The sequence below is a fragment of the Vigna unguiculata genome, chromosome 10, assembly GCF_037176805.1.
Source record: "Vigna unguiculata cultivar grain cowpea cultivar isolate G323 ecotype 2 chromosome 10, ASM3717680v1, whole genome shotgun sequence".
Taxonomy (NCBI): domain Eukaryota; kingdom Viridiplantae; phylum Streptophyta; class Magnoliopsida; order Fabales; family Fabaceae; genus Vigna; species Vigna unguiculata.
Window position 1 is genome coordinate 12268104 of NC_140801.1, and position 24218 is coordinate 12292321.

At 38.5% G+C, this 24218-nt stretch overlaps 1 protein-coding gene across 1 annotated transcript; it reads right to left on the reverse strand.

The window, feature by feature from the left end:
- Positions 1-19030: 19030 nt before the first annotated feature.
- LOC114167128 (O-fucosyltransferase 19-like) lies at positions 19031-23688 on the reverse strand. Its single transcript, XM_028052092.2, has 8 exons — positions 22791-23688; positions 21421-21493; positions 21256-21323; positions 21049-21137; positions 20823-20955; positions 20486-20718; positions 19919-20395; positions 19031-19829 (listed from the first exon to the last, which is right to left on the reverse strand). Exons 1-8 carry the CDS (start codon positions 23409-23411, stop codon positions 19580-19582), a joined length of 1944 nt encoding a protein of 647 aa, XP_027907893.1. The 5' UTR covers positions 23412-23688; the 3' UTR covers positions 19031-19579.
- Positions 23689-24218: the final 530 nt, after the last annotated feature.

Here is a 24218-nt window from a genome sequence, read left to right on the forward strand (position 1 = left end):
CTTCATCTGCTGCATCACCAATTGTTGTTTTTCTAAAGATGTCGTCTGACGCTGCATCGACGCCTCGTGTTGCTGCATCATCGCCGTGCTCTATTGTGTCATAGCAGCTACCATCGCTTCTATTGCTTTGGCGATATCAAGTACATCACCCTGAGAGGAATGAGAAGTCCTATGAGGAGGTGCCATAGTTCACTGGCACACAGGAAAACTATTGGTTAGGCTTGATAAGACATGAATTTAACTAAAGGCACTAACACAGACAAAAAGGAGAAAGACCACACACAAACATACAAGCAAGCATAAAGGTAAGCTAGTGAAAGAGATTCTTATATCATAACACTCAACATGCAAATTTCAAAATCAAGCATAAATAACATACATCCACACATGAGAAATGAAACCATTTAAGACTCTTAGACTTGACTATCCGGATACGCAAAATGAGGCACCACCACGAAACCGTGGAATTATGTCCTAGCAGTGAGGCACCACCACGAGGCCTTCATGGAATTACATCCTTACATGTGGCACCACCACGAGGCCTTCGTAGAATTACGTCCTGGCCTTGAGGCACCACTACAATACCCGTGTGGAATTACGTCCTTATGTTAAGGCACCACCATGAACTCTCACCCCGAGGATTCATGGAATTAAGTCCAATAGATGAGGCACCACCAGGGATACTCATTAGAAGGGTCCATGGGATTACGTAGAGCTGTCAAAACGAGTAACCCGACCCAACCCGGCTCGGCCCGTGATGGGTTGGTCACTTAGTGGGTCAACCCAACCCAACTCACTTATTAGCGAGCCAACAAAATTAGAAGCCGACCCGAACCACCACGGGTTGGCAGGTTAAACCGGTTGGCTCACTGGCTCACTTAATTAAAAAAAAACACACACAATTTTTTTTCTTCAATCCAAAAAAAAACTAAACTATAGTTGCGATTAAAATTTAAATAAACTTCAATACAATCCAAATAAAATCCCAAATTATGTTAAACTCCAAATACAAACAAAAAACCCTAAAATATAAATTACTATCTAACATCAAATCATTCTTATCACTTATTTTTTTAATATTATATATAATATATATATATATATATATATTATATACATATAATATATATATATATATATAATATTTAAAATTTATTGGCGGGTTGGTGAGCCAACCTAGCTATCACGAGTTCAACTCGAATTAGCCGGGTTCTTAGTGAGTTGGGTTCATTTTTAACCCGTATTGAAATTTGTAATTTTTTTTCAACCCAACCCGACCCGAATCCGTGATCAGTCGGGTTGGCTCGCGGGTTATAACCCATTTTGACGACTCTAGGATTACGTCCATTAGATGAGGCACCACCATGAGCCCTCACTACAAGAGTCATGGAATTACGTCCTACTCATGCTTTGTACGTGCTTCACCAACCAATCAGAAAACTCCCATGAACATTAATATCATGCCGATATGTATATGTATAGAAACAACCAATCATACAAATCATACTTCCCAAGTCTTAAACAATAAAGCAACATCTTGTTTTCATCTCAACCTCATACAGTAATCATTGCATCATCCACCAAACCTTTCTAGTAAGGCATTTAAGTCAGGCAAGTAAGCAACCACATCATTGAACTATTCACACCATAGCACGAAACCTGCCCTAGTCTCGCTCAGGCGAGAGAGGTCCTCTCGCTCAGGGGAGCCCCTTCTCGCCTAGGCACTACTGTTCACTCGTGCAAAATGCAGAAAAAACACCAAAAATCACATTTTTACCAATACCAATCAATCAAAACGCGAGCATACCTTAAGCATATGACTCAAACTCAGAAAACATACGAAAAACGTAAATAACCGTAAACCCTAGCTTCCCTAACCTAGAAAGAGCTAGCGGAAAACTCGACACTTAACCCACAAGCATCACAGTTTTGAGAACAGATCTAAGGAGCTGAAAAGAATGGTGGAAACAGATTCCAAATGGGTTACCATGGTGAACCCTAGCTAGAAACATGAAAATCCAACTAAAGGGAAAGAGTACGAAGTGAAAATAACATATGTGGATGGGAGAATGAGCCAAACTCACTTGAAATCGAATGGGTCTCAAAACCCTACCCGAGCAAAGTTAGGGAGATTGAGAGAGTAAGGTGGCTGCGTTTCTGTAAAGTGGCGGAAATGATAGTGTTAGCTGGTTTAGGGTATTTGGCTCTTTATGGGCCAGCCCTAGGCCCAACCAATTTGGCACAGCCTCTCTAAAATTAGGGTGGAATAAAATAAGTAGGCCTTACAAAAGTCACAATATTATTGATCCGATAATTTTTCCTTTCCAAATGCGGATTTAGACGAGATATAGATTTAAATGATGAGGACTTAAAGGAATGTTTATTGTAACAATGAATATATTTCTTTCTATTTTACTTGCAAGGACTCAAGCTTCACCATAATTGGAAGGACATTGATTAATTACTATTTTCTAAAATTACTATTTCAAGAGTTAAAGAAATACTATCTTTACTTATTCATAAAGATATCTCACTTTTTTATTCTTAAATATAAACCGATTTTAGGAAATGGATTCTCTTCCTTTAAAATTAATTAAACAAACTATCTGTATATGTTTCATCGTCAGTGATTAAGTAATGAAATCAAATAATTAAGTACTGAAATCAAATAATTGGTAAAAAATCTTACATAAACAAGAAATCACATCGATTTTTAGTTTATAAGTTGAACAATTTTTATCTTATAAATTAATTTTATAAATATGGACTAACTTAAACTCCGTTAGACTACTATCACAAGATTCACAAAGGTTTAATCTCCGACACAATAAATAAGTATATATATATATATATATATATATATATATATATATATATATATATATATATATATATATATATATATATATATATATATATATATATATATATATATATATATATATATATATATACACACATATATATATATATATATATATATATATATATATATATATATATATATATTAATTCTCTAAAAATTTATTTCAAATTTTTAATTCATCCAACATTAATTCAAATTTTTATCACCCCAAAACACACTATTAAGAAAAATAATTTATAAATTTATTAATTATGTTAATTTTATTTTAATAAATTTCTAATAAAGCTTAATCTTAATAATACTTTTCTTCCATTAATTTTTATGTTGATTTTAATATCATCTCGCAATTTTAGAAACAAGTAAAAGCTACTTGGCAATGATGAATATTCACATTTATATTATGCAAAATTTTGATAATTTTAACTAACCAATTGTCGGATAACCAATTTCTGTAAACATAAACATCAAACACCAATTTTTTGTAACCTGAATAATTATTATAATGTCTCAATCTTAGGAATCTTAGGAAGGGTAAAAATGATTTTCTTACATCCTTCAATTTTTTGCTTGCAAGATACTTTAACTTTAAAATTAAAAAATCTTAATTCCAATTTCCATAATTTATCTAATCTTTTTTTGTAAATATTACATTTAAATTAAGTAAGACAAAAAGTATATCACATTAAAAATTAAAAATAAGGAAAACATTTTTCTTAGAAATTAAAGTATAACAAGGAGAAATAAGTTCAATTTTCTATTGGAAGGATATAAAAACACGTAAAAGAAAGGTCAATGTGAATGGAAAGTAAAAGAAGTTGTAAGTTGTACACTTTATTCAAAGATAATTGTTGGCTTAAATAGAGCCACCGAAAAACAGATTAGATCATAGTTGGAGTGTAATCCCTAACTTATTAGGAACTGCCTTACAAATTGGGAACAAATTCTACACTATTAACAAACTGCTAAACAAAACAGAATAATAAATAAAAACAGCAAAACCTTAACAATTCCTCTCTTAAACTAATGCATCTATACTAGTTCTTCCAATCATAGTCCATAACCTTTGAAACTACTCCAACTTTAGAGGTTTTGTCATAATGTCTACTAGCTGATCTTGAGAGCTACAGAACCGTAGTCTGATCACTCTATCATTCATCAAATCTCGAAGAAAATGAAATTTGACATTTATGTGTTTGTTTTTCCCATGAAATACTAGGTATTTGGATATCTGAATTGTAGAATTATTATCACACTTAATCTTAACTTCAGTTTCATTCTTAAGCCCTATTTGTTCTAGCAATCTGCTTAGCCAAATACATTGACAAGCACATAGAGTTGCTGTCATATATTCTACCTCTTGTGGACAAAGCTACCACATCTTGTTTCTTAGATGCCCAAGAAATTGCCATTGTTCCTAGTGCAAATACATAGCCTGAAGTGCTTTTTCTATCATCTCAATTTTTAGCATAATCGCTATCCGAAAAGGCTAGCAGTCTTAAACTACTAGTTCCTTTTTTATACCAAATTCCAAGACAGATTGTGCCTCTGATGTACCTCAAAACACATTTTGCTGCCAACCAGTGTGTTGTAGCAAGGTTAGTCGTGAATTTGCTAAGTAAACTTAATGTATATATTAAGTCCGATCTAGTGGCAATTAAATACATAAAACTGCCAATTAGTTGTTTGAACATAGTTTCTTCAACACCTTGTTCCTTTGTATTATTGGACAGTCGAGTCCTTGACACCATGGGATTCTTCACTGCATTGATGTCTTGCATACCAAAGCAAGCCATTATTTCCTATGCATACCTCCTTTGACAAACAAAAATTCTAGTCGAGTATTGTTTAACCTCAATACCAAGAAAGTGACTCATGTTTCCAAATCAGACATATCAAATGAGCCATCATGGACTATTTAAACTCCTCAAACATAATTCCATCATTCTAGTGAATATCAAGTCGCCAAAGTAGAAACTAACAATTAAAATTTTACCTCCCTGGGAGCGAGTGAAAAATGTGTGTTCACTAGGACACTTCTCAATTTTTTCTTGCACAAAGTAGGTCTCAATTTTGTGATACCAAGTCCGATGTGCCTATTTAGGACCATACAATGCTTTCTTTAGTTTATATACCTTCTCTTCTTCCCCTTTCTTCAAAAAACCATCATGTTGTGGGACAAATACATCTTCTTTAAGTTCTCCATGAAAGAAGGCACTATTGACATCAAGTTGAAACACCTTCTAGCTAAATTGGGCAACAGTAGCTAGAATTAATCTAATGGTATCCAATCTAGCAACTGGAGCAAAAACTTCAGTGTAGTCAATTCCATGTCTTTAAACATACCCTTTTGCTACAAGTCTTGCTTTATGTTTTTCTACTTTCCCTTCTGCATTAAGTTTGGTTTTAAAAACCCATTTAATTCCAATTGGTGTAACTCCATCTGGTAAAGATGTAAGCTCCCATGTGAGATTCTTTTTATAGCTTCTATTTCTTTAACCATGGCTTCTTTCCACTGTTTACTCCCTACAACTTCTTCAAATGACATCGGGTCTGATTCGTTAAAAGCATGATTGTTAAAGTTTTTTCTTCTGATAGCCTGCACGTGTCATAATCAACTAACCACCCTATTGCTTTCCTTGCACGTGTTGCCCCCCCTTTAGGTGAACCTGGTGCAGTACTGTCTACATGTGTGTCGTTGCTCCCATCTTCATTGTTATCAACACTATTGTCTGCAATTGCTGCAATATTAGTGTTATTTTTTGTTGTTGCAGCAGGATCATTTGTATCTCCAAAAATCACCTCATCTGGCCTAGTTTACAACTCTAATATGTTCCAATCCTAACTTTTTTCTTCTTCAAAAACTACATCCCTTCTAATGACCATAGTTTTTCTGACTATATCATATAAGTGCCACGCTTTAGACTTATCACTAACACCCAAAAAAATACACTTTCTACTTTTGTCATCCAACTTGAATCTTTTCTGGTCTAGAATATGCACATGAGCCACACACCCGAAGACTTTGAAATACTCCACCACAGGTTTCTTGCCACCACAAGCTTTTTTTTGGAGTAATATCTTCTACAGCAGTTGTAAGACTTCTATTTTGGATGTGCAGACACCACTTTATAGCTTATGGCCAGAATACTTTAGGAAAATGCTTCTCATTGAGCATAGAACGAACTACATTCATAATTGTTCTATTCTTTCGTTCAATAATACCATTTTGCTAAGGAGTATAGTAGGTAGTTAATTGTCTTTTTATGCCTTATGTGTGACAAATATTATTAAACTCACTAGAGAGAAACTCCCTTCCACAATTTGTCCGCAAGCACAAGATGTGTGCACATGTCTCCTTCTTAGTCCTTGCCTTGAATTCCTTGAATTTGGTCAATGCTTCTGACTTCTCATGCAAAAAATACTCCCAAGTTTTCCTAGTAAAATCATCAATGAAAATTAGGAAATACATCCTATTACTGTAGGAGACTAGTGATAATGTTAATTTTTACCATTATCCAAGCTATATTTCATTAGCAAAATCATCTCTTCCAAAGCTTTTAACCTACTTAATCCTCAATTTTACCTTACTTTTGTAAATAAATACATTGTGGGTTACATTGATCTAAATATGCCACTAATCCCCATTTTTGTGTCCTTTTTGTACATTGGAAGTTTTGCTCCAAAAGTTCAAACAAATGAGTGACCCGGAATAACAAGGAGAAAAGAAAAAATGTCAACAGGAAGCGCCCCGCGACACAGAGCCAGCGCCAGGCGCCACACTAGCGCCAACCAGGCGCCACTGTTGGTCACCGCCTGGCGGCACATTGGACACCGTCGGGCGGTAGCGGGAAGTTTTGGCCCCTGTTTATTGGTCACCGCTTGGCGGTAAGAGACTTCCGCCAGGCGCCTGTTTTCGCTGATGTGTCAAGTGACCCTTTTTCTTCTATTTTCGCGAAGGGAAACGGATCTTGGACATTTTGGAGCTCGAGCAACGCGATTTGGAGAGCTTGGAGGAGTGCTAGGGCTTGTGGGAACAGCTCCATCTTCCTCTTTGTATCTCTTTCTCTTCCATTTTCCATTTTGTAAGCTTGAGCTCTCCATGACAATGGAGAGCTAAACCCATTTTTGTTGGGGTTAGATGTAGCCACTGAACTTTCATGTATTTTCGAATGGTTTGAATATATATATGTTTCTTCTATTGATTTCTAGTATCTTTGTTTATGCATTTAAAGCTTGCTTTGTTTTACCCATTCATTGCATGATACCTAATGGAACTTGTATCTAGGAATGGAACTTGACCCATTAGTTGTCTTAAACCCTAATTTGTAAAGCGGGTTTGTTTATTTAGGGATTCAAGGAATTGACTCTAAATAAGGAAACCTAGGCTCATTCAACTAAGGGATTAGAGTTTGAGTAAACTTGTGGGTTGACATTAGTAATTAATGGAGAAGAGTTTTATTGCTTAATATACATGAGAGTGAAGTAGGTGAAGTCTAACTCCAACAATATCAATCCATTGCATTTCTAGTCTTTACCATTTCCTAGAGTCTTCAAATATCCAAGTTCAATTTTAATTATTTAGGCAAAATTTAATTTCATACAAAAACCCAAATTATGAATTTATTCATTAGTTTAAATTAGTCACTAATTACGCAAATATTTAGTATACACGAGTCTCTTGGGAAACGATATCCCGGTCTTACCGGTTACTACTTGCGCGACTTGGTACACTTGCCAAAGTCTTAACAAGTTTTTGGCGCCGTTGCCGGGGACCCGTGTCTAATACTAGACTTTTGTGTGATTTTTGACTTATTTAGATTAAATTCTTTTGTTCATATTTATTGCTTTCGGTTTACTTATAGATACACATTATTTGGGCTAACTTGCAGTTCGAGCTTGTTTTTGTGGTTGCTCTATAGTTTATGCAGGGTAGGATCCGTACAAGGAGGAATGCATCTTCAGAACCACTCCTTGTTGATCCCGATATAGAGAAAACTGCCCGCAGAAACAATAGTGCCACAAGGAGAAGACGAGCTCAAGCACAACAAGTTGCCCATCACTCTTCTACTTCAGACACTCTTCCGTCTACTTCTCAGAATCTTGACTCTTTTCCATAAGAAGAAATGGCTGAAAATCCTAATGGGGATGGTGGAGGTCGTGAAAGACGCACTTTGGAAGATTATGCAGCGTTCACAGGCCATATCAACTTCAACAGTATTGCTAGGCCAACCGTCAATGCCACCAACATGGAGATGAAGCCAGCTCTTATTCATCTGGTGCAGAGTAATTAGTTCAATGGCCTGTCTCATGAGAATCCCTCTCATCTGGCCACATTCTTGGAGATATGCAATACTGTGAAGATCCATCAAGTTCCTGATCAAGCCATCCGCTTGAGTCTCTTCCCGTTCTCACTAGCAGGACCTGCAAAAGCCTGGTTGAATTCCTTTCCTGAAAATAGCCTCACTAACTGGGATGATGTGGTGGCAAAGTTCTTGAGCAAATATTTTCCCCAGTCCAAGGTTAATAAGGGAAAACAGGAAATCTCGGCATTTCAACAAGATATGGATGAGTCCTTGGGCCAAGCATGGGATAGATTCAGGGACGGCTGAGGAAGACTCCCATTCATGGGTTTGATCAACCTACACAGCTTACTCTTTTCTTGGCAGGTCTTAAATCCCAATCAAAGTTGATGTTAGATGCCTCTGCCGGTGGGAGTATCAAGTGGAAGACGCCAGAGGAAGCTTATGAGTTAATAGAGAATATGGCAGCTAATGATAATGAAGCCTATACTGAGAGAGCCCATTCTCAAAAGAAGGGTATTCTAGAGCTTCAATCTCAATATGCTCTATTGGCTCAAAACAAGATTATGACTCAGCAGTTGGAGACCTTGATGAAGAAATTGTCACAACTTCCTCAAGAGCTTCAAAATGCCTCTGTAGCTCAACTCCAACAAGTGCAAAGTTGTGAGTTATGTGGAGGAAACCATACCAATGGGCAATGTGCTATGCCAAGCACATCTCAAGAGGAAGTTAGTTATATGGGCAATCAAGGCCGACCAGGGAACTATAATCAAGGATGGAAACCTCACCAAAACATGGGCCAAGCAGAACCTTCCAATAGGCCCCCACATCAATAAACTTACCAACATCCCTCTTTGACTGACAGAACCTCAAAGCTTGAGGACATGATGCAACAGTTCTTGCAAATGTCAATTCAAAATCAAAAGAACACTGATGCATCAATAAAAAACTTGGAGGTGCAAGTGGGGCAATTAGCCAAGCAATTGGCTGATCAACGAGGAAGTTCTTTTTCCGCCAACACCGAAGCCAACCCCAAAGAGCAATGTAAGGCCATCTTCACTAGAAGCGGAAAGGAGGTTGGACTAGGTTGTAAAGAAAAGGTGGAGGCTAGAGAAAAGAGAAAGAATGAAGAAAAGATTCAAGAGGAAGAAGTTGATGAAGAGATTGTTGAGGAAGAAGGAAAGAATAAAAGTGAAGAGAAGGATAAAGAGAAAAGACAAAAAGAGAAAGTTGTTGTGAAACCCCTTCCCTATCCTCAAAATCCTTCAAGAAAAGAGAAAGAGAGACAGTTAGCTCGGTTCAAAGACATATTCAAACAACCTGAGATCAAGATCCCGTTCTCTGAAGCACTACAACAAATACCCTCTTATTCAAAGTTCATGAAGGAGTTCCTTGGCAAAAAGAAGAAATACATAGAAGAGGAAACCATTGAAGTGCAAGGGAATTGTAGTGCCATTATTCAAAAAAATCTTCCTCCAAAATTCAAGGATCCGGGTAGCTTCACCATCCCTTGCACCATTGGAAATCAAGATATGGGGAAAGCTCTTGTTGACTTAGGGGCTAGCATTAATTTGATGCCCCTATCTATGCTTAGAAAGATTGGTGGTATCGAAGCCAAGCCAACAAGGATGACCTTGCAACTAGCAGATAGCTCCATCAAATACCCTTATGGCGTGGTGGAAGATGTGGTGGTGCAGATAGATAAGCTCAAGTTCCCGGTTGATTTTGTGGTGATGGAAATGGAGAAAGATGAAGGGGTACCACTCATTCTTGGGAGGCCATTCATGAAGACAACCAAGGTTGTCATCAATGTGGATGAGGGAACACTGAAATTGAAGGACCAAGATGAGGAAGTGAATTTCAACGTTCTTGAAGCTGTGCAAGAACCGACTGATGAACAAACTAGTCTTAAGGGTGTCAATGAAGTCTTATCTGTGACTAGTAGACCTTGGCAAGCTTCAAAGTTGCTTGAAAACTGCGCTAATTGCTTCTCTGCGAAGGTAAATGAAAAGAGGGAAGAGAAAGATGATGCTCTAGTTCACCACCACTCTTTGATGAGGACTAATGAGCTTAGATCCGGCCAACCAATTATGATGAGAAAGGAAAATTTGAAGATTTCTCCTAGAAGATTCAAATCAAAATGGTCAAGGTTGTGGGTTATTAGAGACATCAAAGTTGATGGAAGGATTGAAATTGAAGCTCCTTATTCTAGAAGGACTAAATTGGTGACTAGTGATCAATTGAAGTTGTATAGGTGTGAGGTTGGGAAGGAGCACACCAAAAGCAACAACCGAGCTTAAGCGCCTTATCCGTCAGGCTCGTGACGTTAAACAACCGCTTCCTGGGAGGCAACCCAGTGCTCTAAACTCATTCTAGCTTTTAATTTTTGTTTTTAAAATAGCTTTATGTTTTTATGCATGTGTGAAGTGTGTTAGCATAGATTGTTGTGTTTGAATTGATGTTTGAACTTTGTGCTAATTTTGTTGCATGCATTTGTGAATTTGTGGAAGCATAGTCTTCATGCATAGTTAGTTTTAGGATGTGATAGCATGTGCTTGTGTTCAACCTTTGTGCATCATAGAATGTGGTAGTCTAAAATTGGTTGTTTGTGAGAATAGTAATAGCATAGCTTGTGTAGTGAATTTGTGTTTTAAGTTAAGTGTGCATGTGTTATGTGAATTAAATGTTTTGCTTGAGTGTGAATGCTTGGTTTGAAGTTGAAAAGCCTGAAAAAGTATGTGTGCAAGAGTGAAAGGTTGGTGGGAGCACAATAGAGTCAAAGTCAACCCAACCATAACCCAAAAATACAAAAAAAAAAAAAAAATCCACCCCTGCAGCTTAACCGCCTGGCGGTTCACTCCCTCACGCCAGGTGCCATCTGAAAAATTGACCCCTGGAAGCACTCCAGAAGCTAGCCACCTGGCGGCTCCTTAGCACCCGCCTGGCGCCACACCAGCAAATCTAGTTCAGAGGCATTTTTCTGATACGCCGCCTGGCGGCTCGTGACCTCCCGCCAGGCGGTACCACAGTGCAGCTCATCTTGGGCTTTTTAATTATGTTTTTCAGCTGGCCCAATCCCTCACCCTAACTTTCACTCACGCCTGGCGCCGCTGCCCTCACACTCTCACCTTGCAAAACCCTAACTCTCAATCTCACTCTCTAATTCCCAATTCCTTTCCTAATTCCAACATCCTAGCTTCGAATTTGAACCTATTCTCGTGCCTTCATCACTCCCACTCACACTGCCGCCACACTCTCGCCAGGCGAAGCGCTGCCCTGCACAAACCACGACCCAATCTCTTTCGCGAACACTCCAATCTCTCTTCTTGCAGCACTTCCTGTTGCACTCCACTCAAGTAAAATGGCTTTCTTGTGCTCTCTTCATTTTAGCATTTTTTATTTTTTTGTTGTTACTCCTTTGTTGATTCATTAGCTTAGGTTTTATTTTGCTTTCATATACTCGTTGTTTTTGTTGATATTTGTCATACATGCTCTTGTTTTCTGTTCTTCTGCTGCCATTGTAATTGTTCCTTGTTGTTCTGTGCTCGTTGACCACATTTTATGGCTGTCCTGTTATGTACCGCCTGGCAGTGGCCATTTTGGCCTGTTTTACCGCCAGGCGGTGGCACCTAGCAGTGCCCACTGCTGCAAGCTGGCGCCTGGCGGCTGTTTTTGAGGGGCCAGGCGGTGGCCCCTATTTTTTGCCTCTTTTTCTGGTTTTCATCTGATTATTGCTTGGGTTGTGAGGCACCAATGCTACAATGGTTTTTGCATCTGAATGACTTGACATTTTGTTGTTCTAGTTTAGTCTTTAGATGCAATTAACTCTCTTTTTGATTGAATTTCTCACTCCAATGCTAACTTTAAATTGCCTCTTTGTACCAATGTTTATTTTGCAGATGGCATCCTCCTCAAATCCCAAAAGAATGAAAACCACCGTTGGCAACCCTTCAAAAGGGCAAAAGCGAAAGGAGAGAATTTACTCTCACTACTTCCTCACAAAGGATAATGAGGACCGCTTCCAAGTGGTCATGCAACGAAAGTTGGTGGCAGAGAGGAAAGTGATTCTCAAGCCCGGGGAGGTCAACGAATTTCAGCTGGAATTGATCAGGCGTGGCTGGGAAAGGCTGGGTAGCTATCCTAGCACTTTTAGTGTAACCTTGGTAAAAGAATTCTATGTTAATGCCAAGGTTACCACCTCAGCAGCTCCCACCTTTCTCAGCTATGTGCGGGAGAAAAGGGTGCCCTTTGATGCAGACACGATCAATGAATTTTTGGGCACCCAGCTGGCTGATGATGTGGAGTGCCAATTTTCAGTGTTGGATGATGAGGGCGTGGCGCCTGGAGAGCTTATCCAAGCACTCTGCTTGGCGGGTGAAGGATTTCACAGGAGCACGATTCAGAGAGGTTCCCTTCACCCCTTGGCCCACTTTTGGTCAGCATTTGTGCATGCCAACATCTCCCCGTGCTCCCATGTGTCTAATCTTACGGAGGGACGCGCCACCATTCTATACACCATTCTTATAGGTCGGGTGATGGATGTAGGGCAATTTATTGCCAATGAGATCCACCGGTGTGCCAACGCCGCTGGCAAGGCCGCTCTTGGCCATCCCTCTCTCATCACCCATCTTTGCAGCCTGGCAGGGGTGGACATTTCTGTACCCCCGTTGGAGAAAGCAACGCAGGACCTGGAATTTTCATATTTCAGAGGTTTTGCTCAGTTGCTCCCAGACCCAGGAGGCGCCATCAGCCACAGCTAGAGGCTGAGCCTGAGCCTGAGCCCGAGGCAACACCCACCATTGATATGCGGTTGCAGGCTTTGGAGGCCAAGCTCGATCACCTTCAGCTCCTGGAACCCCAGATGCAAGCCTTATACCGGATGGGGATGGCCAATGTTGACATGCTTAGGGGCATCTCCCTAACTATTCCCGAGCTGGACACCCCATCAGCTGAGGAGTTTGATGCCACTGTTGCTTGGCCTGGGGCCCAGGCCACTACTACTAGGGGAGGTGGAGCCTCAGCTGCTGCAGATGATGAGGAGGAGGATCTAGACGAAGAGGGTGAGGATGACGCCTGAGCACTTGGAGAGAGTGATTCACTTTTTGTAGGACTTGTTTTGTTGATAGTCCTGATTTATTTTATGCTTTTAGTTTTCAGTTTTAACTTTCTTTTGATGGTATTTAACTTTGTAGCTTAGTATAGAACTTTGTAACTTGGTTGTGGTGAACTAATCTTTTGCATTGAATTAGTACTTTTCATGATCATCTTTTGTGCTTGTTATGAAATGATGTTGAATTGGCTTGTGAGCATGAGCTTGTGGTTGTTCTCATTTTGATATAGTGATCCTTGAGTTTAATTGTGATCAATGATTTTGGCATATGTTGACAATTGTGGAACCCAAATACCCTGTGAGAGGTTGTGTCCCAGAGTTGATTTGTGTGAATGCTATCACTGTGGACTCATAATTGACTTTGCTTGAGTTCAATTGCTATTCATTTACTTGCATGCTACAGGTGATCAAGGCCATCTTTCTTTTTCTTGTTACATAATTGAGCCAATCCTTTTTAAGTTGATTTCTTGTGCAAATCCTTGGAGTCTTCTTTGAGCCTTAAAGATAATATGTGCCATTCCTTGAACCTTGAGCATAGTGAAGATATTGACTACCTTACTTTGAGCTTAAGAGAGCAAATGATTGTTAGTCATGAGTATGGTTCAAGTTTGGGGGAATTATTGCTGATACAAGGGAGCATGAGAAAATTTGTAAGGTTTTTGGTTCAATTCAAAAAAAAAAAAAAAACAAAAGAAGAGAAGAAGAAAACAAAAGAAAAGAAAATTGGTGCAAGCAAGTTGGGAATTGGTTTCATTGGTTCAATAGAGAAGGGAGAAAAATACTTTCATGATTTAATTAGTTGCTCTCTTAGCTCAAAGTACTTTTGTTATCCTGAAAAAATAAATTTCCTTCTTAGCCTAGCCACGATACAAGCCATAAAAGACCTTATGATGATAGCATGCTTGTGAAAGTTTTAGACATTTTGAACAAAAAGCAAAGTTAAATTGTGTGACATTGTGATGGTAGAGAGAATGTTGTTTATATCCATACACTAGCGGGCTTGAGTGAAACACTTGTTCTTGTGAGAAGTGATTCCCATTGATCAAGGAAACATTTTGCCATGATTGTTGATCCCTTATAAACTCTTGCATGCACTTGTGATATTTTTGTTTTGTGAACACCATAGTTTTAGTTTGCCTTGCTAATGAAACACATGTGCTACCAAGGTTATCAGACTCGAGAGTCTACGTAGACTCATGAGAGCTTCGTAGACTCGACTCGTAGACCCGACTCGTAGACTCGTAAGAGTCTACTACACCCTACTTCATATGAAAAAGTGCATATAGTACCATACCAATTAAGAATTTAATCACCACAATTAATGCAAATAGTAAATAATAGTTCAATAATTGTAAAATAACTTAATTTAACAAACATGATTGTTATATAAGTTCAAATTTCAACAAACACACAAGTTAATATGAATCAAAAATCATAAATAACTTCAACTTTTTGATCCCAATCCTCTACTTTTATCATCTACAACATTATCTTGCCAGTCTCACTTCCAGACATTATAAACCAGTCTCAATCAATTAAAAATCAAATAATTTAATTTTTAGAAAACCAGAAATAAAATAAATAAAAAGCAAAACTAGATATATTATATATATATATATATATATATATATACACGTAACAGAACAACAACAAAAGCCAGAGAAAAAAAATGAAATAAAAAAACAAAGAAAGATATATTATATACGTATGTCATTAATTCGAAAGAGGGAAAAGAGAAGAAGGGAACAACGACGCCACTGAACCAGCGACCCGACGGAGCTGCCACGCGAGGCGATCAGAGCTGCCGTGCGAGATGATCGGAGCTGCGACGTGAATGACCGGGGCTGAGATTTCGAAATAGGTGAACGTTTTCAAGTTCGATCTTCTCTTCTTCTTCGATTAGGGTTTTCGAGTTGGGTTTCGATCTCTATTTTTGCTTGGATTTTCGATTTGGGGCATTGGGGTTTTGGTTTGGGCTTAAAATCCGAAAGCCAACAACATGTTTTTGTGTCAATTCGTCTCGTTCTTCGAACTCGGTGACTCGCTCTCGAACTCGCGAGTTTGGTACGAGTCGACGAGTTTACTCCGAGTTCATTACGAGTTTGAAAAAAAACGAGTTTATATGCGAGTTAACCCGTGAACACTGTCATGACTCGCAGACTCGTACGGGTGTACGAGTCAACCCGCGAGTTTGATAACCATGTGTGCTACACAATCTTTCAAATAAGAGCAAGCACAATTGACATATGTTTTCTTGATTTGCTAGATCATTACAATTGTGTTGTTCATCTAGGCCAAGTTACCTTTTTGCTTGAGGACAAGCAAGGTTTTAAGTTTGGGAGAGTTGATAATGTTAATTTTTACCATTATCCAAGCTATATTTCATTAGCAAAATCATCTCTTCCAAAGCTTTTAACCTACTTAATCCTCAATTTTACCTTACTTTTGTAAATAAATACATTGTGGGTTACATTGATCTAAATATACCACTAATCCCCATTTTTGTGTCCTTTTTGTAGATTGGAAGCTTTGCTCCAAAAGTTCAAATAAATGAGTGACCCAGAATAACAAGGAGAAGAGCAAAAATGTCAACAGGAAGCGCCCGACGACACAGAGCCAGCGCCAGGCGCCAGACTAGCACCAACCAGGCGCCACTGTTGGTCACCTCCTAGCGGCACATTGGACACCGTCGGGCGTTAGCGGGAAGTTTTGGCCCCTGTTTGTTGGTCACCGCCTGGCGGTGAGAGGCTTCCGCTAGGCGCTTGTTTTCGTTGATGTGTCAAGTGACCCTTTTTCTTCTGTTTTCGCGGAGGGAAACGGATCTTGGACATTTTGGAGCTCGAGCAACGCGATTTGGAGAGCTTGGAGGAGTGCTAGGGCTTGTGGGAACAACTTCATCTTCCTCTTTGTATCTCTTTCTCTTCCATTTTCCATTTTTGTAAGCTTGAGCTCTCCATGACAATGGAGAGCTAAACCCATTTTTGTTGGGGTTAGATGTAGCCACTGAACTTTCATGTATTTTCGAATGGTTTGAATATATATATATATATGCTTCTTCTATTGATTTCTAATATCTTTGTTTATGCATTTAAAGCTTGCTTTGTTTTACCCATTCATTGCATGATGTTTGGGTCATTAGGTATTGGAAAATATCTCTTGAAACCTTGAATTGGAACAAGATACCTAATGGAACTTGTATTTAGGAATGGAACTTGACCCATTAGTTGTCTTACACCCTAATTTGTAAAGCGGGTTTGTTTATTTAGGGATTCAAGGAATTGACTCTAAATAAGGAAACCTAGGCTCATTCAACTAAGGGATTAGAGTTTGAGTAAACTTGTGGGTTGACATTAGTAATTAATGGAGAAGAGTTTTATTGCTTAATATACATGAGAGTGAAGTAGGTGAAGTCTAACTCCAACAATATCAATCCATTGCATTTCTAGTCTTTACCATTTCCTAGAGTCTTCAAATATCCAAGTTCAATTTTAATTATTTAGGCAAAATTTAATTTCATACAAAAACCCAAATTATGAATTTATTCATTAGTTTAAATTAGTCACTAATTACGCAAATATTTAGTATACACGAGTCTCTTGGAAAACGATATCCCGGTCTTACCGATTACTACTTACGCGACTTGGTACACTTGCCAAAGTCTTAACAACTAGCTGCATAGGGCCATATATATCTGAGTGTATGAGTTGTAACCATTTAGATGCTCTCCAAGTACTTTTTCTTGGGAAAGATCCTCTTGATTATTTTCCTGTTAAATATGTAGAACATGTCTAAGGATGGACCAAAATAGGTAAATTGAGTACCATTTCTTTGGCAACCAAGATACTTAAGGCTTTGTAGTTTAAGTGTACAAGGCGGCAGTGCCACAAGTAAGCTTCTCTAGCTTTTCTAGCCTTGACAATTTTTGATTGGAGACATAATGAATGTGTGAGAGCCATAAATGTTATCACATAAAACTTTCTATTCCCACTCATGTCAATTTTTATAATTAATCCTCTTGTAGGATGAAACACCTTGCATGAGCCATCTAAAATCAGAATGGCTAAGCCCTTTTCTTGTAGTTGTTCAATACTCAAGAGATTATTCTTGAGTTTAGGAATATAATAAACTTTGGATAGAACCTGGGTGACGCCATTAACATGCAATGGAACACTACCTCTTGCTACAATTGTCATATGCGTATCATTTCCAAGCTTTACTATCTTGGAACATTCTTCTTCCAAGTTGAAGAACCATGCCTTATTTCCTGACATATGGTTGTTACCACTAGAGTCATAATATCATCTTTCACCTTCATTTCTTGGATGCTCCTCATGTGCCATGAGGAGAATTTCATCTTCATCAGCCATCTAAGCATAATTTGCCTGCTTCTCACAATCAGGGCATTCATACTGAAAATGCATAAGCTTATGGCACTTGACACAGTCGATGTTGGCTTCGTTGAAGAATTGTCTTCCACTTCCTCTCTAAATTTACCACGACCTCTGGTTCTATTAGATCGCTCCTCCCTATTATTGGTGGCCTCATGAGTAGCATTCAACACTTGTTCTTCCTCCTATACCCCAAGCATTTGTTGCTTATGGACCAAAAAACTCCCGTGCAACTCGTCAATGGTGAGAACATTGAGGTCATTTGATTCCTCTGTAGCACAAACAACATAGTTGAATTTAGGAATTAGAGATATCAATATTTTGTTCACCACCGTGCTTTGTTCCATCACTTCTCCATTGGACTTCATTTTGCTTACCACAGTCATGGTGCAGCCCATAGAATTGTCCACCTTTTCCCCTTCTTTCATGGTGAGTAACTTAAATTCTCTTCGTAATGCTTAGAGTTGTGCACATTTCACTCTTGTAGAACCCTAATACTTTTGCCGCATTGAATTCTAAATTGCTTGTGATGTGCTCTTGTCAAGGATAGTCTCCAATATTTCTCTGTCAATAGTTTGAAACAAAAAAATTGACTCGGAAATCTTTGAGTTTGACTTCCTCCACGATTTTCTTTTTAGTCTCTCCACCGAGTCTCGTACCAATCACAAGTGTAGGAACCCCTTCCTCCACTAAACTCCACAATTCTTTGCTTCTAAGAAAATTCTCCATGGTCCAAAAGTCATAATGATCATCAAATTTGGGAATGGTGGGCTGCACAAATTTGGAAGTAGACATCTTGTCTTTCTTTTAGAGATTCACTCACTCACAACTTACTCACAATTTGGACACTCACTCTCGGATTGGATCAGACCTCTTACATATCAGACCTCTGATATCAATTATTGGACAGATATAAAACATGTAAAAGAGCAAAGGTTAACGTGAATGGAAAGTAGAAGAAGCTGTAAATTTTACACTTTATTAAAATATAATTCTTGACTTAAATAGAGTTACTGAAAAACATATTAGACCATAGTTGGAGTGTGATCCCTAACTTCTAAACAAAACAAAATACTAAATAAAAACAGCAAAACATTAACATTTTCTCCCAAATTACATTTTAAATCAACCTGAAGTGCTTAAAGGTCAAGTTTCAAGATTGACGACGACAACAACAAAAAACACAATTTTTGAATTGCTTTCTAAGAATTTTTTTAGGAAAAAAAAAAGGATAAATAACTCATCTCTCCTTAAAGTACATGTTGAAAATGTTTCATTTGCTGTCCTTTCACAGAAGCACGCGCGTTTCATTTAAAAGCAGCCTTCCTTAGCTTACAAAACAAGACAATGAATAAGAAAAATAAAATTAAAATAATAATAATAATAATAATAGTAATAATAATAATAAGTTTAACTAAATTAACACAGTACTTCTACATCAGTCTGCAATTGATGGCAGATACAAGATGAATGAAAGATATAAACAAGAGATCTATTTGTGAAGGTATGAAGCTAGATTCCTATGTATTATCAACACAAACAACTGTTCAATCCAAAATTGGAAACATGCTCCATTTGGCAATAATCGTTGAAAAAAAGAATCAATGAATCAAATGATCTTTAACAGTATAACAACTCTCGCATTCCCACCAGTATAGTTCTAACCTCTGCTATTTTGATTATACACAAAACAACCTTGTACTCTGTATTTTGAATGAAATGAGAGAACCCCAGAAGGCCCCCATTGATTCTTCAGCAGCCTCATCAACATGGGAGGACAGAGGAAGCACATTCACACACACCAGAGAGAAATCTCATGAGCTTCCGTTTAACTTTTAAGGCAATGTCAAATGATGCAGCATGATGAAACCACACTGTTTCTTTTAGCCTTATCGTATGTACAAAAACAAAGACACTATCTTCGTGCCTCCACACCAAACCGATGGTCTAGTTTCTGCATTGTAATCTGCTCCTCGGACTTGTTACACACACAACCAGGAAAGGGATTGGCGAAAAAATTCTCCTCTGTTCTTGGTGACTCTCCTACCTGTCTAAGATAAGGCGAACCTAGCCTATTGGAATGTAATTTCTTAACCTCAGAAGAAAATGCTTCCCATGATATCCCACCCTCATCCAATTGATCGATCAGCCTAACAAAATTGAATCTGAAAACAAAAGAAAAATACACATCAGTTAGCACAGATACTGACAGATGCTAAAAAACCAGATTGTGATTTATATTCTGTGAACCAACCTGTCAGGATTGATGGTTTTCCGAAACCCTTCAAACCTCCTATGACCTTGTACTGCCTTAGCCATGTTTCCATCATAGGTATACACGAAGACATCACTTTTAAGGGCCACTATATAATCCAAAGCAGCAAGACGGTTTTGGTATGGCGTGAAGGGTTCTAGCTCCTCCTCAGTTGCAAGGGTAGAATGAGTGAAGACATTAGGAAACTCAGATTGAAAAGCTTCCATGCTATTGCTACCATAAATGGGTCCTGCAACAATGTAGATTGTTGTGGTGGAAGGGTACCCCATTGCCCTCAGAAAAATAGCTGCTTCCCTTGGTGACATAGGGCACCCCCCTTGCAATCTTTTCTCCTCGCTATCAATCTCTTTCTCCTTCCAATGCCTCACATCATACCTCATAATCCTTAGTTCCTCAGCCTCCTCAGCAGTCAGGTTGTGACTGCACCCAGTAAAGGCCAGCATGTCCTTTTCATATCTACAACCAAAAAACACAACATAAATCAACTCATCAAATCAAACACTGTCATATGTTTTTGTCTTTGAATACACAAAGCAAGACAAAAACCTTAAATGAAGAGCAATGAATGGTTCATTGTTGTTTCTTAGCCTATCCACCAAAATCCTTCCAAGATCTTCAATTTCTGCAGTGTACTTGAGAGCATGGTAATTGGCACGGCACCTGAGCTTCTGAATGGAGGAAGCAAGGCCATTGTTGGCGAGCCGGGAATCAGAGTGAGTGAACTGCACAACCTTATGTCGCTTCAACAGTGGGAGAATCTCCCCTCTGTAGTAACTAGCCTGAAAATAAAGCATCTGAGCCACCATTGTACTAGGAAAGAAAGAACACAGGTGTTTTTTTTTTTTTCCAATGATGTCACAGAGAATTGGTGAATGCTTCAAACCTTAGACCAGGAAACAGGGGCCTTCTCAAGAGGTTTCACGGATGCATACTGGACCGGCAAGTACTCAACTATGTCAATGTCGTCTTTCAAAACTTTCATGAAGTGCCTCCAGTCAAAAATATCTTTAAAGTCACTGAAATATATTAGGGACATTATACTTTGGAAAAAAGGGTTACTGCAGGAGATAACACTACATGTTCCACTCAAACCACATCAGAAATTTTACCTTGGATCTGTCCAAAACGAATCATGGTCAAGAGAGGGAATGACGAGTGTGGCATTCAGTATTTTTGTCACTGCAACCATATCACATATCTGCAAGTCAATGAAGTTTCTAAGAATTAGCAAATACAAATAACATCAAATTCATTCCGACAAATATTGGGATGAAAAATATGGGGAAGAAAAATAGTATTAAACCCTATCATCTTACCCCAGTTCTCATTTGATTCAATCCACCATTGGCATGAACAAGAAGATATCCATTTGTCTTCGCTGGCTCTGAACGAAAATACAAAAGATAAAGAATGAGAAGTGAGACAAAAGTTGATTAGGCAAAGTGAAGCTTGAGACTAATCAAGTGCAATACAACACATACTTATTACATTCTTGGGTCGAGAAACGCATTGGTAATAGTTCTGACTGTTTGGGTTCTTCCATATATCTGGAATCTATTGAAAAAGAAAACAACAACTGAATAAACATTATAAGACAGAAAAAAAAAAAAAAAGGAGTCACGATGAAGTAACTAGGAAAAGTGTTTACGCAATCTAGAATCATCATGGTACCAAAACTAAACTTGGTTAAGTAATCCTCAATTTAACATTACCAATCACTAAAGAAAATTCACCGACAGTGTAGCATGGCCAGCTATGTTCATGGAACGCACCAAGGAAAAAAGAAAAATCAAACAAAAACGTGTGAGATATCATAGAATGCTTAACAATCACTAATGTTTTGGTGTTACATGGTCAGAGCCACCTTCGCAGTACCCAATATTGAACACAGTTACACGTGTCGCCACTTGACATCAATTATATGAAAAAAGTCAAATTTTGTCCAAAAAAGTCCAAGCTTTAATCACCGGAGACATGTCAACCTCACAACACAACGGAAACAAATCATCACGAATCTCCCATTCTGGCATTCAATTCGTTCATACAAGCTAGCTAGCAAACAAGTTATTAGCCAAAAGTTTCTACTTAATCAATATTTTAAACAGTTTGAAAACATGTTCTTAGTCGACTATTAAGCAAATCACAGTACACCATCACCAACAAATTTGATACTCTAGTTTCCATAAAATAAATATATTTTTATTCTACTAAGTTTCTTTTCAATACATTACTCTAAAACATAAATTATTGATTTCAATTCTTGCAAAATGGTTACTTTGCTTCAATTTTAATCAAACACATAAATCATTTAATAATGATGTAGCACTCTGACATCAACACAAAATTTCATTTGTTAAAGAAACATAAACCAAAATAAAGGCTTGTTAATTATTATGTAAATTTAAAATATCTTTAAATCTTAAAAAAAGTTATACTGAGAAAATGCAGGGAAAAACATTTTCATCTTGTTTCCACAAATAAAATTACTTCATCAAATTAAACATAAAAATTCAGCGAAATTATGTAAAAGAACTACAAATTAATGTATTTTTTTCCTTTCTGTCATTCTTATTCAGAAAAAATATATTTAAAACAAAAAGAAAACTTTTAAAAGTTTTACCCTTTTGGACGTTGCATTCTGCAATGAAACCCATATTTAATTATCCCTGGCCCCTTTCCTCACAGGGAAAAAAAGGCAAAAGGGGTTAAAACAAAAAACCACGATTCCCGAAACGGAATTTTTGAGAGCAATCACGAGAAGGAAAGAAGACAGTGAAAAGCGCTTTTCTGGAGAAAAGCGTGTTTGTGGAGAGAGAAAGACAGAGAGAGAGAGAGAGAGAGAGAGAGTTACCGGGAGTCTCTCGAGGACCCGTTTGGGCATGGAGGGTCGATTTCGGGTTTCGGTGACGATCCGTTGCGCGTAGGCCCAATCCTCCTTGAAGCGCTGGAGAATGAGTTGGCCGTTTTCGATGCTCTTGAATCTACTTCCGTGCGTTTCCCCGCCGGTTCCGAGCAGTGAGATTTTCAGGAACACCGACATCATCAGCAAGCCGATCAGCGCCATGAAGATCTTCCGCCCGACGTGTTTCCCCGACCGGAGACCCTGCACCGACCCCGCCACCCAGAGAGCAAGCTGTTCCACGCGCATGAACAGAGATTCCGGCACGAACAGAAGAATACGCGCGCGGAGAAGTATGTAGCGCAACACAGGGTGCAGGTGGAGATGATGGGCGTGCGTGTGCGCGTGGGAATGAGTGTGCGTGTGCGCGTGGACGTGGGTGGAGTTCTCATCGTTCTCCACCTCTGAGAAATCGGAGAAACTGGAGGATACCAGCTGGTGCTGCAGCTGCTTCTCCGCGTCGACCGCGTTGTTGTTGACGTTGTCGGCCACGCGACGGCGCGTGGTGGTGGGCCCCGCGGCGACCCTTGGGCTGGTGTTCGAGGAAGTCGTGGTGGGGCCGCCGGACGACATGCTGGCGACGCTACGGGAATGCCAAAACGACGTCGGATTGGAAAACGAGAAATTTTATTGTCGGCTCTGTTTCTCTTGATGGTTGTGATGAAGATGAAGATGAAGATGAGTTGTAATTTGGGAGGAACGAAACGAAGCGAGATAGACAGCGTTTTCGCTTTTGTTGATGTTGTTGTTGTTTCGTTTTTTCCTGTTTTGGGTTTTGGTCTGAAAAGGTTTGAGGGGCCGAAATAGAAGGGAGTGGCAACGTTAAATAATGTGCCAATCTGGGATCTCTGATTCTCTTCCAACGTGCTTTTATAAATCGTTGTTTCGGGTTGGTTGATTCGCTTCATGTGCCATTTGGATTTTCTTTTTTCTTTTTTTTATATTTTCGACACTGAAATCACACAATTGCCCTCTCTTTTTTTCCTTTCTTTCCTTTTTACTACCATGTAATTATCCCTGTTTTTTTACTATTCTTCTGTTTCCTATTTATTTGCTTGATTCCTATAAAACACATTTATTCACCTCTTTCACAATTTCGGATGATTTTATGTGGTCAAGGTTTGACTGGACTTTTTGTTCCAATGTATTCAATATTCTAAATAAATATATATTAAATTAGTTTCTAAAATTACTACAATTTAATTAATGAATTCGGTTTCCGAAAACATGGAACCAATTTTTCTTTTATAAAAAGTGTTCTGATTTTGTTTGTATTGGATTTTATAGTCTTCGTGAAATATAGATTTCCTTTATTCTCGGTAACATGAAAAAGAAGTCTTTTGTCCTCGTGAGAGAAAATAGGTTGGTTGCACATGGATT

What these genes read in the sequence shown, in the direction of transcription:
- LOC114167128 (XM_028052092.2), bottom strand. Translation starts at nt 23,411, where the DNA reads ATGTCGTCCGGCGGCCCCACCACGACTTCCTCGAACACCAGCCCAAGG. An exon ending in GGGTCCTCGAGAGACTCCCG is followed by an intron (nt 21,494 to 22,790) that starts GTAACTCTCTCT and finishes CTTTTTCAATAG; the next exon opens with ATTCCAGATATATGGAAGAA. An exon ending in CCCCTGTTTCCTGGTCTAAG is followed by an intron (nt 20,719 to 20,822) that starts GTTTGAAGCATT and finishes CTTTATTTTCAG; the next exon opens with GCTAGTTACTACAGAGGGGA.